General features: G+C 33.3%; 1 protein-coding gene across 1 annotated transcript in view; it reads right to left on the bottom strand.

The window, feature by feature from the left end:
- Ltn1 (E3 ubiquitin-protein ligase listerin) overlaps nucleotides 1-19498 on the bottom strand; it is a 198853-nt gene that overhangs the window by 83567 nt on the left and 95788 nt on the right. Inside the window, exons 15-16 of the mRNA XM_085816712.1 lie at nucleotides 18674-18842; nucleotides 989-1225 (exon numbers count right to left, since the gene is read on the bottom strand). Of these exons, the coding sequence (XP_085672838.1) occupies nucleotides 989-1225; nucleotides 18674-18842 (406 nt within the window). The remainder of the gene's footprint in view (nucleotides 1-988; nucleotides 1226-18673; nucleotides 18843-19498) is intronic.

Genomic DNA, 19498 nt, shown 5'->3' with positions numbered 1-19498 from the left:
CAAGAGTGAAGCATGTTTTTATCGCTGAACACTATACGATGCCAGTCTAATGGCAGCCCTGATGATCCGCTGTGACATCACTCCAAATGATTCTGCCGACGTTGTGGGGTCAAAGGCAAATGTCTTAAAGGCCTCTGTGAGTGTAACCCCACCTCAGACAAGTGGCATGAGATGGTGGACGGTACCATGGGAGGTATAGACATTGCTGTAATGCGTTGAATAGTCGACAATGATACCGTTGAAGCAGTTCGGGCCTGGCGAACAACCATCTATCTTGCCTCGCATTTATGCTCCTTGGCCTTCCAGAGCCTTCATTTCATCAGCAATTTCCTTGTAGCAACCATTGCTGCCAATATCTTTGCACACCAGTGTCTGTACGCTGCAGGTGGTGCCCTATTGCTCGGTATGGTTACCCAGCTTCACGCAACCCTACAATGCGACCACAAAGTCATTTAGTGGTCAGTAAGGTTTTCGATATCATCGTAATGGCACCTTTAGTTGCTTCTTTACGGAATTACAATGACAGCAACAAAAAAAAAAAAAAAGATAAATTTTCCGCCGTTACTGGTTTTATACTTTGCAAACTGCGCACTAGGAATGTGCGCTATGATCGCAATTCCCGTTCATCTGCCTTGAAACTTTGATCATTTACATGTTCAATCAAGGTGTTTTTGCATACCAAAAATTTTGTCACGATCGCAAAAGTCCTTCTTGGTGCTTCGATTTTTTTTTTGCAAAAGAGTGTAGTTTATGTTTGAGTATTTCTATCTGCATGTTAATTTTTTTAACTCAAATAAAAAAAAATCAGTAATTAAGATGCTTATAGAAGTCAAGAGGTCTGTTTCAGTGCTTTTCTCAGACATACAATAAGATTAAAATAACTTAAATAAATTAAAAAATATATGGAATTATATATTAGAGATCCGTAACAAAATTACTTTGAGTACATTTCTGGGAAAAATATTATTCAAATGTATACTATACTCACATTTTCACTGGCAAAACTTAAACACCACAGAAGTTCAGAAGTATGCTTCATTACATACTGTTCAAAAAATGCTTCACTTTCTTGAGAACTCGAATTTTCTATTAGATTAACAAATATGCTTGATATCACTTCAGATGCAAAAAGCAGGGACTGATCCTCATTGCTACTGCAGTATGTACTTTCATCTTTGTCCAACGGGTAAAAGACTTTTCCTTTCAAAATGGATGGCATCAAAGTCTTAAAAAATAAATAAGATTTTTACAAACAAATTATATTTTATAATTGTATTATTTGCCACATAATCAAGATATAAAATTGGAATTCGACTTAACACATGATACATGTTAAAATCCTATTTACTTACATTATTTGTAAAAAAATTAAGAAAATCATTAGTATTATTAAAAAAAAAAATCAAAATAGGTCAACCAGGTCAGCATACATGTAACTATATCATCAGAATCATACAAGAAACATAAATCTGTAATACATTTTTCTATCTTAAAATTTTCTATCATTATATAAGGTTATAAAAAGACCTACAAACAAAGTTAATAACATGCAGTGTGTTAATATTAACTGCTGCCACATTTTTCACGTTTAACAGCTTCTCTGTTTGCTCATAATACGATTAGTAGCACTAATACCTGATTCTACAATATAAGAGAGAGGGAAAGGTTTTCCTATTTCATAACCAAAGCTGAGCACTGCTTGATTAGACATAAGCCAATGAATGGCTGGACCTAATTGATATTTTACTGCCTGGGCATTAAAAGACAGTGCCCAACAAGAACACACAGTGGGTAAACCAGTGCTTCACTAATGAGAAAGAAAACAGTTATACAAACACACATCATTGGGATTCAAACCTAAGGTTCTGTATGTGAAAACTGACTCTGCTAACCACTCACTATACTAACCACATAGCATAGCTGTCAAAATTATCATTAAAATCAGTAGCAAGTTTAATAGTAATGCTTCCACGAAAGGATTAGATTTGTGATTAAAATTATTTAATGTTACATGTTACAAATATACATTCTGATGAATGGCAATCAGTGACGAGATAAAGGGAAAAACTAAACTTTTTAAATGAAATATGAGATTTATGTATTTTAAGAATGTAAATCTAATTCTTGCATTTATCCAGACATCCAAAGAAGACTACTTAATGCAAGATGTCATGTGTTGATTCTTTATTATATTATACAATATCAATGAAAATGTTTAAAAATAAGCTTCATCTATATGATTATCATATGATTTCATTAAAATGGTTTAATTCAATTCAGAATATTCATTTTATAAATAATATTAATATAGTTTTAAAATAATTACAAGTATATGAGGTTAAGAAAACAGCATATTTTATTATATAATAATTTTACACTCTACCAATCACTTACATATTATTGCTAAAATCCTTACATACAGTTTAACACATGGTTAGCCAATCTTTATATACCTACTAATCCCTTTTATAGATATAAAATTTCATTATCATCCACCAATTCTACAGTAACTTAATTTAACTAAGTGTAAAACACTTTTCTGAGAGGAGGTTTAGTAAAAGTATACCGTTAAATTTATCCACTTATTTATACTAATAATAAAAAAATTAATTAAGTATACAAATTTTAATCAATTATTAGAAAGATCCTTGGGGCTGATGCTCTGAGATTAAATATTTGATACCTAGTTCAATTTTCATAGGGAATAAACAAAGAGACCTCTTTCAGAAATATTCAGACAGCTTCTTTGTTTGCTCATAATACGATTAGTAGCACTAATACCTGATTCTACAATATCAAAATTATATTTACTCTCATCATTTTTGAGTTCTAATAGCTCTTCTTGACAAGTAATATCAACCTCAGCGTTAACTGCAGTAAAATGTTTTTTCATCCAGTCATAAATCTTCAAGTTCAAAATTTCTTCAAATGGATTCTCCATATTTGATTTAAGCCAATAAGGTGACCATTAAACCATTCAATTTCCAGTACAGTTATAATCATCTTTTAGAGATAAAAGTTTGGGAAACTGGTGAAATTTTCTCGTCCATAGATTATGATAAAGAAGATTAAATTTATCAATAAATAATTGTACTCAGATATTTTGCTATAAGGTGTTATCTAAGCACCATACAATCAATACACAAAATGTTTGACAATTATTTCTTTAAATAAACAATATATCCATGACAGCAATATATCATTCAAGGTACACTGCTCAAAAAAAAAAAAAAAAAAAAAAAAGGGGGGGGGACGGTCCTATATCTCCCGATCTACTGGGCCGATTGACAAAATTCAAATTGCGTTCTTCATGTCTCGAAAGCGCGACTTAGGATATATATTACATTTATATATAACACTATTCTAACATAGGTTTTTTGACACAAAATCGGACTTTTTCTGAAATAACATACCAACTTTTTTACATATTTCGATTCTACGACTCAAATTACGCCTAAATATGAAATTTTGTAAAATTTGGAGCGAAATTTATGGAGAAATTCACAAATTTATGTTGGCACTTTTTTATCAGTTTGCGCCAAGAATACTTCACTTGGCGAACTTCTTAATATATGGCAACCTAGTTTCCTTAGGAAAAAAAGTCACCATCGTTCCTTTTTGCCAAATAATATTCTTTATATTATATTTTTAATTATAACTTATTATTTTAAGTAATTTTTTCTTTTCGAATTTCATTTTAATTGTTTAAGTTCCACTTTTTTTTTTTCCGAATAACTGTTTTAAAAATTTCTATTTACCTATTCGAACTGCGTAAATAAAGGTGCAGCGTTTATTTTTTTTTTCAAATAGTTTTCTTTATATATATTTTTCGTCATAGCTATTATTTTAGGTCATTTTTAAATTTTTATACTTTTATTTTAATTGTTTGTGTTGCATTGTCTCTTCAGATAATTGTTTTAAAATTTTCTATTTATTCCTTCGAACTGAGCATTTTAAATATATTTATTAATATCAATTTTCCAGAATTTGATTTTATTTATTTGAACTGCGTTTTTTTCGGAAGAATACTTTGTAACCCAGACTACGATGCGTTTGAAAACTGCATACTATATTAAAAGAGAAAATACAATAAAGCACAGTTTTACACGCCTTTCAATGTTCTGTTCAGAAAAAATATATATAAATAAGAGAGATGTATAACCGATATTTTAACTTAGGATGACTTGCATACACTGCTTTAAACAGTTTTATCATTGTGCCCATTGCTTTACACAATTTTATCCTACATTTGGTTTCTTAAAATGTTATTTATATTTTAGTCAAATATTTTATTTTTGAAATCGCAAGAATCAAATATCATAATATTGAAAAGTTTTAAATTTAAAAAAATACGAAAACTAAATTTTACGAAAAAATTTATTTTTCTTCTCTGTTTCTTTAAGCATTCTAAAAGTATATTGAAAAGTATCCAACTTTTCGAAACACTTTGGTATTTCTGACAATCATTTTAAATAAAGTTATCGCCTTCCATTTCGTAAAGGCCCACAAACGGCCGAGCGGTAAAGTTGCTGAACACTGGTAGTTCACTCCGGGGTTCAAACCCCGGTAAACGGGCTGGTTGCATGGGCGTTTTCGTGGATTTTCTCATGTGTACCGCATATGACAGCTGGTTTCCCTTAGAAAGTTCTTCACGAAGTATTTCGTCAGAGCCTTTATCAGTCTTTAGAGGCTAAACATTTTGAAGCTATGAGATGAAAGGAAAGACTGGTTTCATCAAAAGGTTTTGGTTTATTTTATTATGACAAAGCACACTACGGCTATCTGCCTAAGGGGAGGGATGCCTTCCTGGAGGACTTTCTAAGGGAAACTGGCTCGCATACACGTTACACATGGGGAAAACCACGAAAACGCCCATGCAGCCAGCCCGTTCGCGGGATTCGAACCTCGGACCGAACTACCAGTGTTCAGCGACTTTACCGCTCGGCCGCTAATTCATCAGGAAGGGGAAAAAACATCTTTAAGTGACATCCACATGCATCACTGGATAAACTCCTGAATCTTCAAATAATTTGACTGAGGAAATCATGGGATTCACCATTTATGATACGATATGATGTTCTATAACGTAATTTACACAACCATATAGTTTAAAACCAGTCGCTCTTCACTTTAATCTGCAATGATATCGTTTTGTTTTCTCTGTTAACACAAGCTCAATTAATGGTATTTGCTGGTTTACTCGTCCAAGTGTTTTTTCTTTGAACACCTAAATTCTTTGAAGTATTCTGAAAGTATATTCGAAAGCGTCCAACTTTTTGAACATCTTGGTACGTCTGACAGCCAAATTTCCCTGCAAATGTTTGCTTACCTTTCTCCCTAATTTTCTTCTTTCCTTTCAGTGCTCACACAAGAAAATTAAGATTTTTCGACTGCTAGACTTCCATACATTTTGCATTCTTGTCAATTTTTTAAAATATCAATTATATGAATTGCGTTTCAGCTAAAGACAGCTAGTCATTTTAGCTATAAATAAAGCGAAGTCCAAAGGATAAATAATTTAATTAAAAGTTTTTTGCTAAATGACAAAGAAATAAAACAGTCCAGCAGGGTTTATTCTGTACCACAGAGTAACCCGATTCTTATATCGGCTGAAACAATCTAAATCATATTAAAGATCATGTTTTTTTTATACAATCTATAACGCGAGAGAAAAAATTAGCTTCTTAAAACATGCTTTCTAAGAGAATTAATATAAAAATTTATATTTATATATATATTTTTTAAAGTTGGGACTTGAACCAAACTGTCAGACTTTTAAAGCTTATTTTACATGGTGGTTATTATTAAAGTTCCACTTTGAAATGGTCATAAAAGGAAAACTACCGGACCAAATGTTATCAAACTTGGGAATCGTGTAAAGGAGGTTATGAGAATTTATTTTCGGCGGAAAAAAAAAGTTCAAAAACTCACCACCAGTGGAAAAATGGCGCTGTATACAATATTGTTAAATGAAATAAGACACGAAAACATCTGTTTAAAATGTGTTTAATATTTTCCGAAACGTGTTACAAAGCATGTTCAATGTAGCGTCCAGCATTTTCCGAAAGCAAGTTAAATCATGTTACTGCATTCTCAACAGCAGCTCTTAGCATATCAGGTTTGGTTTTGGTTTGGTTTATTAGATTACGGCAAAGCACTCGAGGGCTATCTGCCTTAAGGGAGGGATGCCTTCATGGAGGACTTTTTAAGGGAAACTGGCTCGTATACACGTTACACATAGCATATCAGGAGGAATGTTATCAGTGTATCACATTTTTCATTTCTGCCAAATTGTTTAGATTATCACCATAAACAGTGCTTTTGAGATAACCTCATAGACAAAAGTCACAGAGGTTGAGGTCTGGTGGGAAGAGGGGAAGTGTTGGCCTATAAGACGTTCATTTGTGAAATGTTGCCTAAGTAACTATGTGACACTCTTGAAGTGGTGCCCAGCCCTGCATAAAAATCGTAGTATCTAAAATGCCACGTTACTGCAGTTCATGTATCACGAAACATTTTAATATTGGCTCTAAGGAACTGCAATCGCAGTGGTCCAGCTGTCAACTGCTCTTCAGAAAAAAATGGTTTAGTTATAAAACTAGCTGTCATTCAACAGTAAACGGTGTGAAATGACTGTTATGCAATCGAATGCAGTAGGAGAATGCAATGGAACTAGATAGATAACATGAGAGATTTCTTTGGCCCAAATCGATTAAAAGCGTTTTGAATCAGTATCTTCATGTTTTAGTGCCGAATTCAGGCTTAAAAAATTACAAATTAGCGATCTGTACGAAAACGATTTCCAGATTGTACGCACTTGTGAGAGCGATTTGCGATCTCACATTTTCTAATCGCTAATTCGTGGTTTTCACGGACGAAATTCTCACTTACAGGGATGGCGCACTCGACATTTATCGAATTTAACGTCTTTAAATAATAATTTGCCTACTTCAAAGTTTCTTAAGGGTATACAACATATTAAACCCGTTTAACAAAAGGTTAAGTTAGATTCCGACCCATATTTCGTTTAACAATATTGCATACAGCGCCATTTCCCTCCCTGGTGGTGAGGTTTCGAACTTCCTTTTTTTCGTGGAAAATAAATTCCCATGACCTCCTTTACACGATTTTCAAGTTTGATAACATTTGATCCAGTAGTTTTCCTTTTATGACCGTTTCAATGTGGAACTTTAATTATAACCACTCTGTATATTATTAAATTTTAATTTGAAGCTATGCGTTATGTGTATACCATGCGTAAAATTTTCTCTTTTATGGAAAAATCAAAAATCGAAGCAAATATACTTAGTATAATGGACCAAAACTGAAAACATTTCCCCACCCTCCGAAAATAAAATATTGAAATTTCGAACTTGAATTTACTGGGTTATCGAAATATTTAATTTGACTTATCTTCTAAGTCCTAGTTCCGACAACAATTCCGTCAAAAATTCCGAATTACTTAAGCTAAAGTAAAAGATTTAGTATATATTCACTGTATGTTAATAAAGTAATCATAGTGTAATAAAAATAGATTATAGAATTTACGCTGATGTAACTTTTTGTCTGACTGCACAACATGTAGAGAAGGTTTGTAGAGATCTGTTTTTCACATGCCTCTAAAAGTAGATGTCATATTAATTTCGTCTCTTCAATGTCAAAAAACTTTCCTTTGAGAGGCAACTTTAGTTTTTGAGAAAGAAAAAAAATCACAAGAAGACAAATTTGAAGAACATGCAGGACGATTGAATATACATACTTATTTTCCGAACACAAGCGGTTCTCCGACTGTTTATTGAATAATGAAAAGATGCATTGTCATGCAATACAAAACATTTGGAATACGTTTTCTGGCTGAATAACGTAAGATTAAAAGTCATCTGCTTAATTCACATCCATTTACAAGTCAACTACTCGGGCAATTGCAGAATCGTTTTGATCCTGAGCTTGTAAGACAAACCTAATATCACTGGATTTAAACACTTCTTTAATCTTCCGAGAACGTTCCTTCTTTAGCTCATATTCCAAGAATTGTGAATACAATTATTGCCAAAGAAATTGAATATTCATTTGCACTACGGCTTGGTAGTTTACTAACGAGTTAACAAAACTTAAATTCTGCTTTTTGTGTCAAAGAATACAACAATATTTTAAATATTTACAAATAAAATATTAAATTTGAAATTTAATTGGAGCCTCATCAGTTGCCTAGCATTTGAAAAAGAAAATATTGTTAAATACTAATTGTTTGCTGCTCAGTCTAACCCAGGCTGCATGGTTGGTTTTCGTAGTTTTTTAGGTTCTCTTTACAAAGATTCTCTATGAAAGCATCTTAATCAAATAGCTCCCATGTTTTTTCTATGTTCAAATAACCAACTAACCTAGTTTAAGCGCAATTTCCAAGTGAAGTTACTAGTAAAATCCGAATACTCATTAAAAATCATGTAGCTAGCCAATCGGGAGTAACATGAAAGATACGGCGCCAATAATTGGAATGTTGTTACGGTACGCTGTTCCTTAACTTAGATGGTCATTCCTTAATTAAATAGCCCACCAACGGCCGAGCGTTAAAGAGGCTGAACTCTGGTAGTTCAGTCCGAGGTTCGAATCCCGCGAACGGGCTGGCCGCATGGGCGGTTTTCCCCATGTGTTACGTGTATACGAGCCAGTTTCCCTTAGAAAGTCCTCCACGAAGGCATTCCTCCCTTTAGGCAGATAGCCCTCGTGTGCTTTGCCATAATTAAATAATCCAATTCAATCCTTAATTAAATATAATTGATTTGTAAATTCTACTAGAACTGACGGTAAGAATTGAAGTGGAAATAAGTAATATGTTGTGCAATCTTGATTAATATAAAATTAAAAATATTTGCATAGAAAAATGTTTGCAGTCAGACAGAAAGTTTTTTGAAATATTTGCAATTACTTTATAAGAAGGATTTATTAATAACAGCAATAATTACTTATTATATTACTGATGATTAGGATTCAGTTCTTGACAATTACATTCTAAATTAGAATTTTAAGGATATAATGAAAATACGCTACGCACAAAAATACATTTTAGGAAAAAAATGAGTTGATTTTTTATGTTTTAAAACTTCTTAATTCATTTAGTAAACATCGTATCCTCGTTGTTTATTGAATCCAGAATGTTGGTGTCGTTTATATAATTATTCTTACTTGTCCACAGAATCTGCTGACTTATCCAGCCATTAAGTAGCTGCAGATCATTTCTACATAACCATTGAACTTCCATTAATTCAGTCTCTAGAGGGTTATATGTTTATATCATAATTTGACTTTTATAAAAAATGATTATTCTAAATATTATGTTTCTATGAAAATATATTGTGCTTTAAAAATATGGATAATAGTATCAGCCGCTCTTTCAGCCACTTCAAAAGCAACAGTTTGTTTAGAAATAAATTATGCAGTTAATGTCATAAAATTCAAATAAATATCAAACGAAAATTCTCAGTTTTAGACAATTCGATTTAAACGAAGTAAAGTAGCAGACGATAAAACGTCGAAGGTAAAAATTTACTCTTACAAAAACTTACTCTTAAATTTTTTAAAAAAAGAAAAGATACGAGAGAAATAAAAAAAAAAAAAAAAATAGTTAAAAATTTGAATAACATCATCTATAATTTAAAAAATAGCCTTTCATATAGTATTAATAAATATTTATTACGCATCATTGAGGGAAAAAATGTCATATAATTAATTCTCCGTAAAATTTTACTTGAAGTTTAAGGTTAAAAAATAGCTGTGGCAATTCAGTGTAACAAAAATCCATAGACCACATTTGGCTTTATTATCGCTCAAAAAAAAGGTGCCAAATTTCAAAACGCGAAATTATGTAAATTCGTGTATATCTTAGAAAATTTTGAGTAAAAAAGTCTAATTTTTTGCAGATATGCTTAAAAATACACCTACTTTAAGATGATGGTAAAAAGTTTATAGGTTATAATTCAAAATTTTTTTCGAAAAAACTATAGAAATTATTTAAAAATAAAAATTTAAAAAATAAAAGGCAAAAAATGGGTAAATTTTATTTGGAATGAACCAAAATTTCGAAATGTGAGAGAAAAAATCAAAAAAGTTTAATAAAAAAAGAGATATTAATAAATATTTGCCAAATTCAATTAACATTGAGGAGCTAAAATTTTGAGAGCTAATATTTTAAAAACTAATCGTACGATTTTTACAAAACTTGGTATTCTGGCATAATTTGAGTCGTAGAATCGAAATATGTAAAAAAATTGGTATGTTATTTCAGAAAAAGTCCGATTTTGTGTCAAAATACCTATGTTAGAATAGTACTATATATAAATCTAATATATATCCTAAGTCGCGCTTCCGAGACATGAAAAACGTTAGTTTGAATTTTGTCAATCGCCCCAGTAGAACGGGAGATATAGCACTGTCCCATTTTTTTTTTTAGCAGTGTACCTATCATCAGTAGTACATATTACAATATTGTTCAAGGGTATATTATTTTTTGCAAAGTACAATTTTACAGTATTAAATATTGATAATGCTCTTGTATCTACAATAAGATTTATTGTGAATAGCATTTTTCTTTGTAGTGCATTGTTCTCATTAAAATAGCACACCTACATCAATAAATATTATTATCTGGAATAATTGTCTTGTCCAAATGTATAGAAATAAACAGCTTTGGAAAATATCTGCAAGTTTATTTTCAGTGTTAGCTAACATTTCTCCAGCTCATCACTTTACTGCATTATCACTCACAGACAATGTTTTTAAAGCTTGGGTGTATATCCCAATGCATTATTGCAGAGATACAATTTTTTTACACAGAGTATTATTACAGTAAAAAAACATAAAAATTCTATGAGTTCTTTGATTAAAGTTTCTCCAATATAGTTTTTACCACTTTTTGCAATTGTGATATGCCATAAATGGACATTAATCCCTGTGAATTTATAAATTATATCATTAATCTTTGTTAATAGCATATTGATTCTCAAATGATACAGCTATTGTTGGATGATTTTGAAGTTTTTAAAATATTTCTTGAAATTATGAGTTTATCCTTCTCATTTGGATGTTGTAGCAAGGTGTCAACTTTTCCGTTGCTTCATTCAACTATGTTTTATGGTATGGTAAACACACTGGAACTTGCTTATTTGCAACAGATTTAATAAAACTCATAAAATTAATTGCATTCAATTCTTAACAGACAGCTCTGCTGTGTCCTCAAAAGCATTCTAAGCATATATTTTCAACAGTGGGGATTGACTAAATGCAACATAGTATACTATTTAAATTGATATTTGGGTATTTGAAAGCATCTAATAATATCATCCATGACTCTGCTTTCCTGTGAGCGTTGCGGCAACTCTTTAATTTGTACCAAATTCTTCTGAAAAGATGCAATTTTTCATTTCTGTCTGTTAATATCATTTTTCAACTAAAGAAGGATGTGGGTGGCTTCTTTATTTTCGTATACACATTAGTTTCAGAATAAGTAGAATAAATACATATTTTCATTGCAATATTTCCTTTAATAACTCTCTTTTCATGGAAAAGTTTTCAGCACAATATTCTTTGTTTTGTATTAAATTTTATTACACTTTGCATTTAATAAATCTGCTGAGAAATGAAAAAGAACTTAAAAAAAAAAAAAAAAAAAAAACTTGGTAGCGCAAACAGCCCTAATGGGCCACAGCCTGCAGTGTCCCGAAATCTGCTTTCTTGACCGTGAGCCCCGGGGTGCGTAAGCATATGCTCTGAACAGGTGGGTCAACTTGTCGCAGGACCTCCAGTATTTAGTCCCCAAGCGAACTTGGTACTCATTTTATCGACCCAAGGGATAGAAATCAATGGATGAAAGGCTGAGTCGATCTTGCCCAGCTCGGGTTTCGAACCCCAGACTTGTGGTGCTGCTGTGCGATACACTAGCCACTGTGCCTCAAAATGAAATGAAACAGAAGCAATCCATAATTTTCACATACGTGATATTTTGCTAAAAAAATCTCAAATGTTTTAACTCTCACACAACAAAACTATGCATAACAAAAGATGCATGATGGAAATGAAATGTTAAACAACTGTTGACAAAATCTTAGTATAAGGAATTGAGAACTGGTTTGAAAGAAGTCACTCACGTTCTCATTAAGAGCACATGAGGAGGAAAGGACAAACTGCAGAAAATAATCTGTTTCATGTGATTTTGAATGCAACTACCAGATAAACTCAATTATATATGTGTGTGTGTGTGATATGATTATTTGGGGATAGCTAAAATGGATTGGTGATGAATAACTTGGAGATTCTTTTCTATGTAAATAAGAAAGGCCATAAATTCAATACGCAATTTTCTTTTTTGATAACTAATTTTTAGGACACATATTCTTCTTTATACATTATGATAGGTATGATATGCACTCTGCAATTTTATATAGCCTATTACATCTTTAGACAGAGTGATGGGAGACACATGTTGGATGCAGCAAGGTGAAGCCAGGGGGGGAGACAGGTAAGTGCTCATACAAAAAAATAGCTAAAAATTTCTTTAATCTAATAGGTGAAAAAATATCTACAATGCACGGTTACATAAGATGGCATGATATGGATTAATTTGAAAAGACACAGTCGAGAAAGATTTCTACTTCCAGAACAGATAACAAACAAACAATTTCTACTTCCAGAACAGAAAGTAGAGATAAACAAATTAATATGAAAAAATGAAGAATTACTGGGCTATTGCTAATTTAAGTCATAACTTTGAGTTAAATATTCTATACATATCTAATGTATATACATATATATGTAATTATAAGAGCACAAGGAAAAGCCAGAGCAGTGTCGATGCATGCTTAGATTCATATTGAAGAAGAATTTTGATTGCGTAGTATCTAAACTTGGCAGTCGTGGCAGTTTTAATTCCATTTTTATTTCCAATTGATATTTGTGGCCACAATCACTTGGCACTCTAGTCGTGCCTTTCCACAGAAGATTTACATTTTTGATATTGTTGAGATATAAAGCAAGCCAGCGAAATTACATCTTAGCAGAGTAGAGGGCAAAAGCTGAAGTGCGTAGTTATGCAAGATGGAAGCATACGAAGAGAAAAGTTTTGGTTTGCAATTTGGTGATTGGTCAAGAGGCATCTGCATTAAGGGTTACGTAAGATCACATGATTAATTTGAATGACGCAGTTCATTTTTAAGACAGAGCGATGAAGTTTCAAAATGAAATAAAAAATAAGAGGTTATAGTGAATTAAATTTAGAAGTTTACTTTCATATTTTTTATCTTACACATTCCCCCTTTCAAAAGAAAAAGGCGAAGCGACAGAGAAGACTTTTTGAGAGAAAAAGCATTAGAGTAGCAAACATTTCCCTTCTCTATTCTAAAAATAGTAACCCCTCTCTGCACTGCGTCATTTCAAGACTATTCTATGTCATATGACTCTTACATAATTCTGGTGATGTAAACTGAGCTAAAACTCAACCCGCCAATAGTAATTTTACAGCAATATTAACTATCCAATCAGAATGCTTTGAGAACCAAAACTAACTCAGTTTGACTTCTGATTTCATCCTGAACATTACGCACTTGCTTTCCAAGCTTTGGCCTAACTACATTGTTGTCTGTCTGCTGCTGCTTTCTTGCTATAAAGTTATCAAAAAATGTAAGCCTTTTGGAACAGGCACATTTAATGTGCTGACTTCTATCTAGCCACAACATGTTGCTCAAAATGAAACTGAAGATTTAATCAGCATCCCAATTTCCTGGGCATTGCTTCTGACTTCGAATTTATTACATATATATACAGGGGTTGGACAAAAATATGGAAACACCTTTAAAAAAACATGTTTCTTTGTTTTATATGTTTTATGTTTCTTTGCTTAATATGGTGTAGGAAACCCGTTGGCATCCAAAACAGCTTGCAGTCTTCTCGGAATGGATAAATACAGTTCCTGTATGTTTGCCAAGGGAATATTATACCATTCTTCCTGCAAAACGGTGGCAAGTTCAGATAACGATGTTGGCAGGGGATAACGAGAACGCACTTTCCGTTCCAATGCAGACCACAAAGGTTCGATAATATTTCAGGTCTGGTGACTGTGGTGGCCAGGGGAGATGGGACAACTCATCCTCGTGCTCAGAAAACCAGTCCTGGACAATGTGAGCTGTGTGAACAGGGGCTTTGTCGTCTTGGAAGACACCATCACCATCGGGGAACAAAGTTTGTACCATGGGATGAACTTGATCGGCCAAAATGTTCACATAAGTCTTGGCAGTCATGTGCCCTGACACAGTTATCATGGGGCTAGCAGAGAACCACGATATGGCTGCCCAAATCATAACAGAACCCCCGCCATGTTTCACTCTTGGCAACAAGCAGTCTGTATTATAGGCTTGAGATGGCGTTCTCCAGACATAAACTCGGCCAGAAGTGGGAAACAATGTGAAAGAAGACTCGTCAGACTATATTACTCGCTTCCACTGCTCTATAGTCCAGGCTTTATAACTTAAACACCACCTTTTCCTGTTACGGGCATTAGCATCACTTATGAGTGGCTTCTCAATTGCAGCACGGCCAGCAATTCCCTGTTTATGAAGCTCCCTTCTCATTGTTTAGGTACTCACAGGGTTCGGTAACACAACATTCATTTCAGCAGTAACTTTTGCAGCTGTGGTCTTCTTATTTTTCATCACAATTGCCCTTAATGATCGTCTGTCACGATCACTCAGGACACACTTTCGTCCGCGCTGTATTTTAGCAGATGATGGTTTTCCGCTTTTCAAATATGCGGAATAAATCTTCGATACAGTACCTGTTGAAACACTAAACACCTCGGCTACCTTGCTTACGGAAGCACCTACCATACGTGCTCCAACAATTTGCCCACGTTCGAAGTCTGTTAACTCTGACATAATGCAATGACAACCTCACATAACAGTACTCCGACAACAACTGAACTGTTTAGCACATTTACGAAGTTGTATAGGTGGCGTCAGTAGTAAAAAATGCCAGCGCCACCTACATATTTCATTAAAATCAATCTTTCTTTTCAAACATGCATTTCACAAGGTGTTTCCATATTTTTGTCCATACACTGTATGTGTGTGTGTATATATATACATATATGTGTGTGATATATATAATGATTTGGTGTAGATGACGTTGATTTTCATCTGCACACATAGAGGAGCACATAGAGAGCTGGTAAATATCTCAGGGTTAGCAGATATATTTCATAACACAACAGAGAAGAAAAGCTTTAGCAGAAGTGTCATTGATTCGTGTACAGTCTTATTCCCGTAATTAAAACAAATTCACAAAGCATTAGGTGCTCTATGCACCTGCACAATTTTGAAAGTTTACACCTTTTTTGGTTCTCTTCTGTTATCGTGATTGGATTCAGAAATGTTATCTGCATGCGTGTAAATGTATACACCATACATACCTACATACTTGTACACATGCATACATGAACACATACATCTATACATACATTTCTGAATTTGTTCCCAATAACAGAAGAGTACCTCTTTTTTAGACAAAGACTAATTGCGGGACACAAAAAACATCTATGGCTAGCAAAAGCAAAATGGGTTATGAAAAAAAATGTTACAGTTAGTAGCAGTGGTATTTATAATAAAAATTTTCTTTAATCTGGTTGGCTGAGAGCTATTCTGCAGCTTACACATATATAAGAAATAAATTTAAAAAAAAAAATGGTTTAAATTGATCTGCTGATATTGGAAATACAATCGATTGCCAAATGTTACAATAAAATGTTAGCAGTAAGGGCAGCAGTAATTTATGCCAAATACCCATAAATCAGTATGTTCAGTATAACAGTCATACATTATATGGAGCATATTTCAGTGTAAACAGTTTTTATAGTTTTTTATGATAAGTTAATCATAAAAAAATGACAGGTTGAGCATTAAACCCTTAACTGCCGCAGGCGTATATATATGTCCTGCTCAGCCGATGCGTAAACTGCCTTCCAAACTACTATCATTTGCTTTGCGTTGCTACCCGTAACATTATTCGCAAAGCTTTGGAATGAAACACCACAATGATCTTGACAAAGTATGCGAAAGTGGATACTATTTCAGAGAAGTGTGGGGAGAAATTGGAGAGAGGGGTGTGTCTAAAGCGGTGAAAGTAATGACTGTGCGATATTGGCTGGTGTTGCTTGTGGAGTATACGTGGAGTATTTAGAAACAGAAATTCATAACCGCGTCGTGGAAGTCTATGGGCCAGGTGTGATGTCAAAGTAAATGGTGCGGAGATGGTGTCGCACATTCAGTGATGGACGTCAGCAAGTGGAGGACATACCGAGAGCTGGACGGACGCGCACGGCCACTACAGATGCAAATGTCAGGAAGGTGGATGACATGATTAGAGCAAACCGGCGTATCACCATCGATGAAGTAGCGGAAGAACTTGGAATCTCACATGAGCGAGCTCAAAACATCATTCACGACATTCTTCGATACAGAAAAGTGTCAGCACGATGGGTGCCCGACAATTGACCTTGACACACAAGGAACAATGCATTGGGGTCAGCCTGGAACATCTCATGCGTTACCATGAAGATGGCAATGATTTTCTGTTTCGGATTGTGACGGGGGATGAAACATGGGTCCACCATTTCACGCCAGAATCGAAGGCCGCATCTATGGAGTGGAAACATCCGTCATCACCTGTCCGAAAGAAGTTCAAGACAACTCCCTCTGCAGGTAAAGTGCTCCTCACAGTTTTCTGGGACGCCCAAGAAGTTTTGTTGCTGGACTTTTTGGAGGTTGGAACCATCAATGCTACGTGCTACTGTGACACCCTGTCGAAATTGAAAGAGGCGATTCGGAAAAAGCGGCCTGGCCTTCTCACATCTGGCATTCTGCTGTTGGATGACAATGCCAGACCACATTCGGCGACGGCAACGCAAAACCATATTGCAACTCTTGGTTGGGAGCGCCTACACCATCCGCTATACAGTCCTGATCTCACACCAAGCGACTTCCATCTGTTTCTGGCTTTGAAGAAAAATATCGGGGGAAGGCGCTTTGGAAGCAATAAAGTGAAATAAGCCGTTCAATGCTTCTTCCATATGCAAAGCCCTGATTTTTTCCTGGAGGGCTTTTTGAAGCTTATCAAGCGATATGACAAATGTCTCAATGTACTTGGTACCTATGTGGAAAAATAAAGGTATGTCATATCTTTAATGCCTCATTCTATTTTTTGACTTTCATACACAACTCTGACCACAGTCGACAGGGGAAACTTATTTTTCAACTTACCCTCGTATAATCAGTGTTTGATGAAATTTTGAACAAAGGTGAAAGGTGATCAGATGATTAAGCCATCAAAGACTTTTAACAGATGGAAAGAAAGTTATGCCTGCTTAAGGGAAAAAGTACTTAGCTTTGATCAAAGCAGAATTTCTCTTTAGCATGGTAATGCTTATCTTTCACTTTGAAGAGATCTTGCCCTTTTCTTTAAACAATAATATCTCATCCATAACAAAATTCAAATCTTGTTCCTTCCAACATTATCTTTCAGTCTATGCTTATTACCTTTCTGTTGGCAAGCTGTTTACAAAGTTGACATTAAAGATCTATAGAAGGTATACCTTGAAAAATGTTTTGATTTTGAACATGTTTCTTTTACAGTATTACACACAGGATTTGACTGGAAAAATTGGAATCAATAGACTTCAACAGATACTACATTACTACAAAAACATCAGAAATATGGCTACTTGTTTAATTGCATCAATTAAAATATTATGGTTATAATAAGTGAAATACTGCTTTTGGAAAGAGAATTTTTTCTAACTGAAAAATAATAACAACTCTAACTACAATCGCTTTACTGCTTTTTCCTGTCAGCTATAAGCAAATACTTCATGACTACTGTTGATGCACCAGTAGTCTGTGTTTTTCAAGAAGATTTCCTTTTGTATATATTTCCTATTGTAAATAGTTATTTTCTTCATGTCTCTACAGTGCATAGATATACTTTTCCACTCATATCACAAAAACATTCCAGTATGAAATCACCCATGCTACAACAGTACCTTATTGCAGTATATTCAGTGATGTTTTGATTAATGATGTAAACTCAGGTATATAACACATTTGAAATAAAAAATGAAGCTTCAAGTTTAATACATCTCTTTCTAAAATACATAGTAATACAGTTCATAGCCATACTTCTAATTCATGTTGTACTCATTTAAAAGAAAAACTGAATTTTTCAAATTAATAATCCTCAAAACTACATGTTTTCATAAAAATAACAAAAATAAGGTACCACTAAATGGGAATAAAAGATAAATTAAAAGTTCCAAAAAATATGTCTCTAATATTTTTTTTTTCAATTACTAGATACAAAAGACATAAAAAAAAAGTAGGAATGAAATAATAGGTTAACACAGGAAGTATCATTTCAGATGAAATACAATGCTAATTTTAACACAGCAGCAGTATAATTAAGTCATGCTGACACTCACCCTTACATGTAATACATAAATTACCATTTTTCCACACAGCAAAAACAACAAACTAATGTGATAATACATCCCTCATTTTGCTAAATATTAAAAATAAATAAATAAATAAATAAATAATAAAAAATAAAATAAAATAAAAATTTAAAAAAAGGGATACTTTACCAATGTTCGATTATGTTTCATTTTATTCCACTCTTCTTCTGAAGGCAAAATTGATTCTAGAAGCTCACTTAAAACAAGAGCTGCATAATGAATATCTGGTTTGTGAAGAGACATAGCCTCATCCATTGATGAAAGCAAAAATGAACTATGTTGCAATATCTCTGATGCTCTAAAAGAGTAAAAAGAAGATAGTACGATGTAGAGAAGTGCTTCTTAAGGCTTTTTTTCATTCATACTCCCATTTTATTATCGCAATTTTTTCACCACCCCAGATATTAAATGTAAAATTAACATACAAAAGCAAATATCTTCCTTTAAATAATTTGCTACATTGGTAAATAACACAAATATGAAAAGTATTAGTTTTAAGACTTGCTTCAATAAAAAAAATTATGAAAGAAAATCATGTTTAAACAAGTGTGTTTTTCCTGCATAATAAATTAAATTTTGGTGCAATATTTGAAAGTTCTGGATTTAAAGCATCTTCAGTGTTTTTCAGCCTTGGATGACTTTTGAATTTAATAAGTGTTAAAGTTGAAAAACTCATTTCAAACAACTATGTGGTGCTGAATAGCAGAACATTTAACACCACTTCAGAAATTATGGTAGATCCGTTCAAGCCTTGATCCAGAACTTAATAACGGATTTTGAAAGGAAACTCAAGTTTTAAGTCCGAATCACATAGCAGATTACTTTTGGGCTTTACATGGCAAGTGTCAAACAAAAATGGTTTCTGAATCCAAGATAACTTTTTGAAATGAAAATTCAATATAAAGCATTTTCAAAAATATGTTTTTGAATTAAGTGATCTTCCATAATTTGTGC

Source organism: Stegodyphus dumicola, chromosome 5, assembly GCF_044657685.1.
Source record: "Stegodyphus dumicola isolate Sdum_Otavi_A_Nest chromosome 5, ASM4465768v1".
NCBI lineage: Eukaryota > Metazoa > Arthropoda > Arachnida > Araneae > Eresidae > Stegodyphus > Stegodyphus dumicola.
Note: the sequence above shows the minus strand (reverse complement) of the source record. Positions and strands in the feature narration are given on the sequence as shown.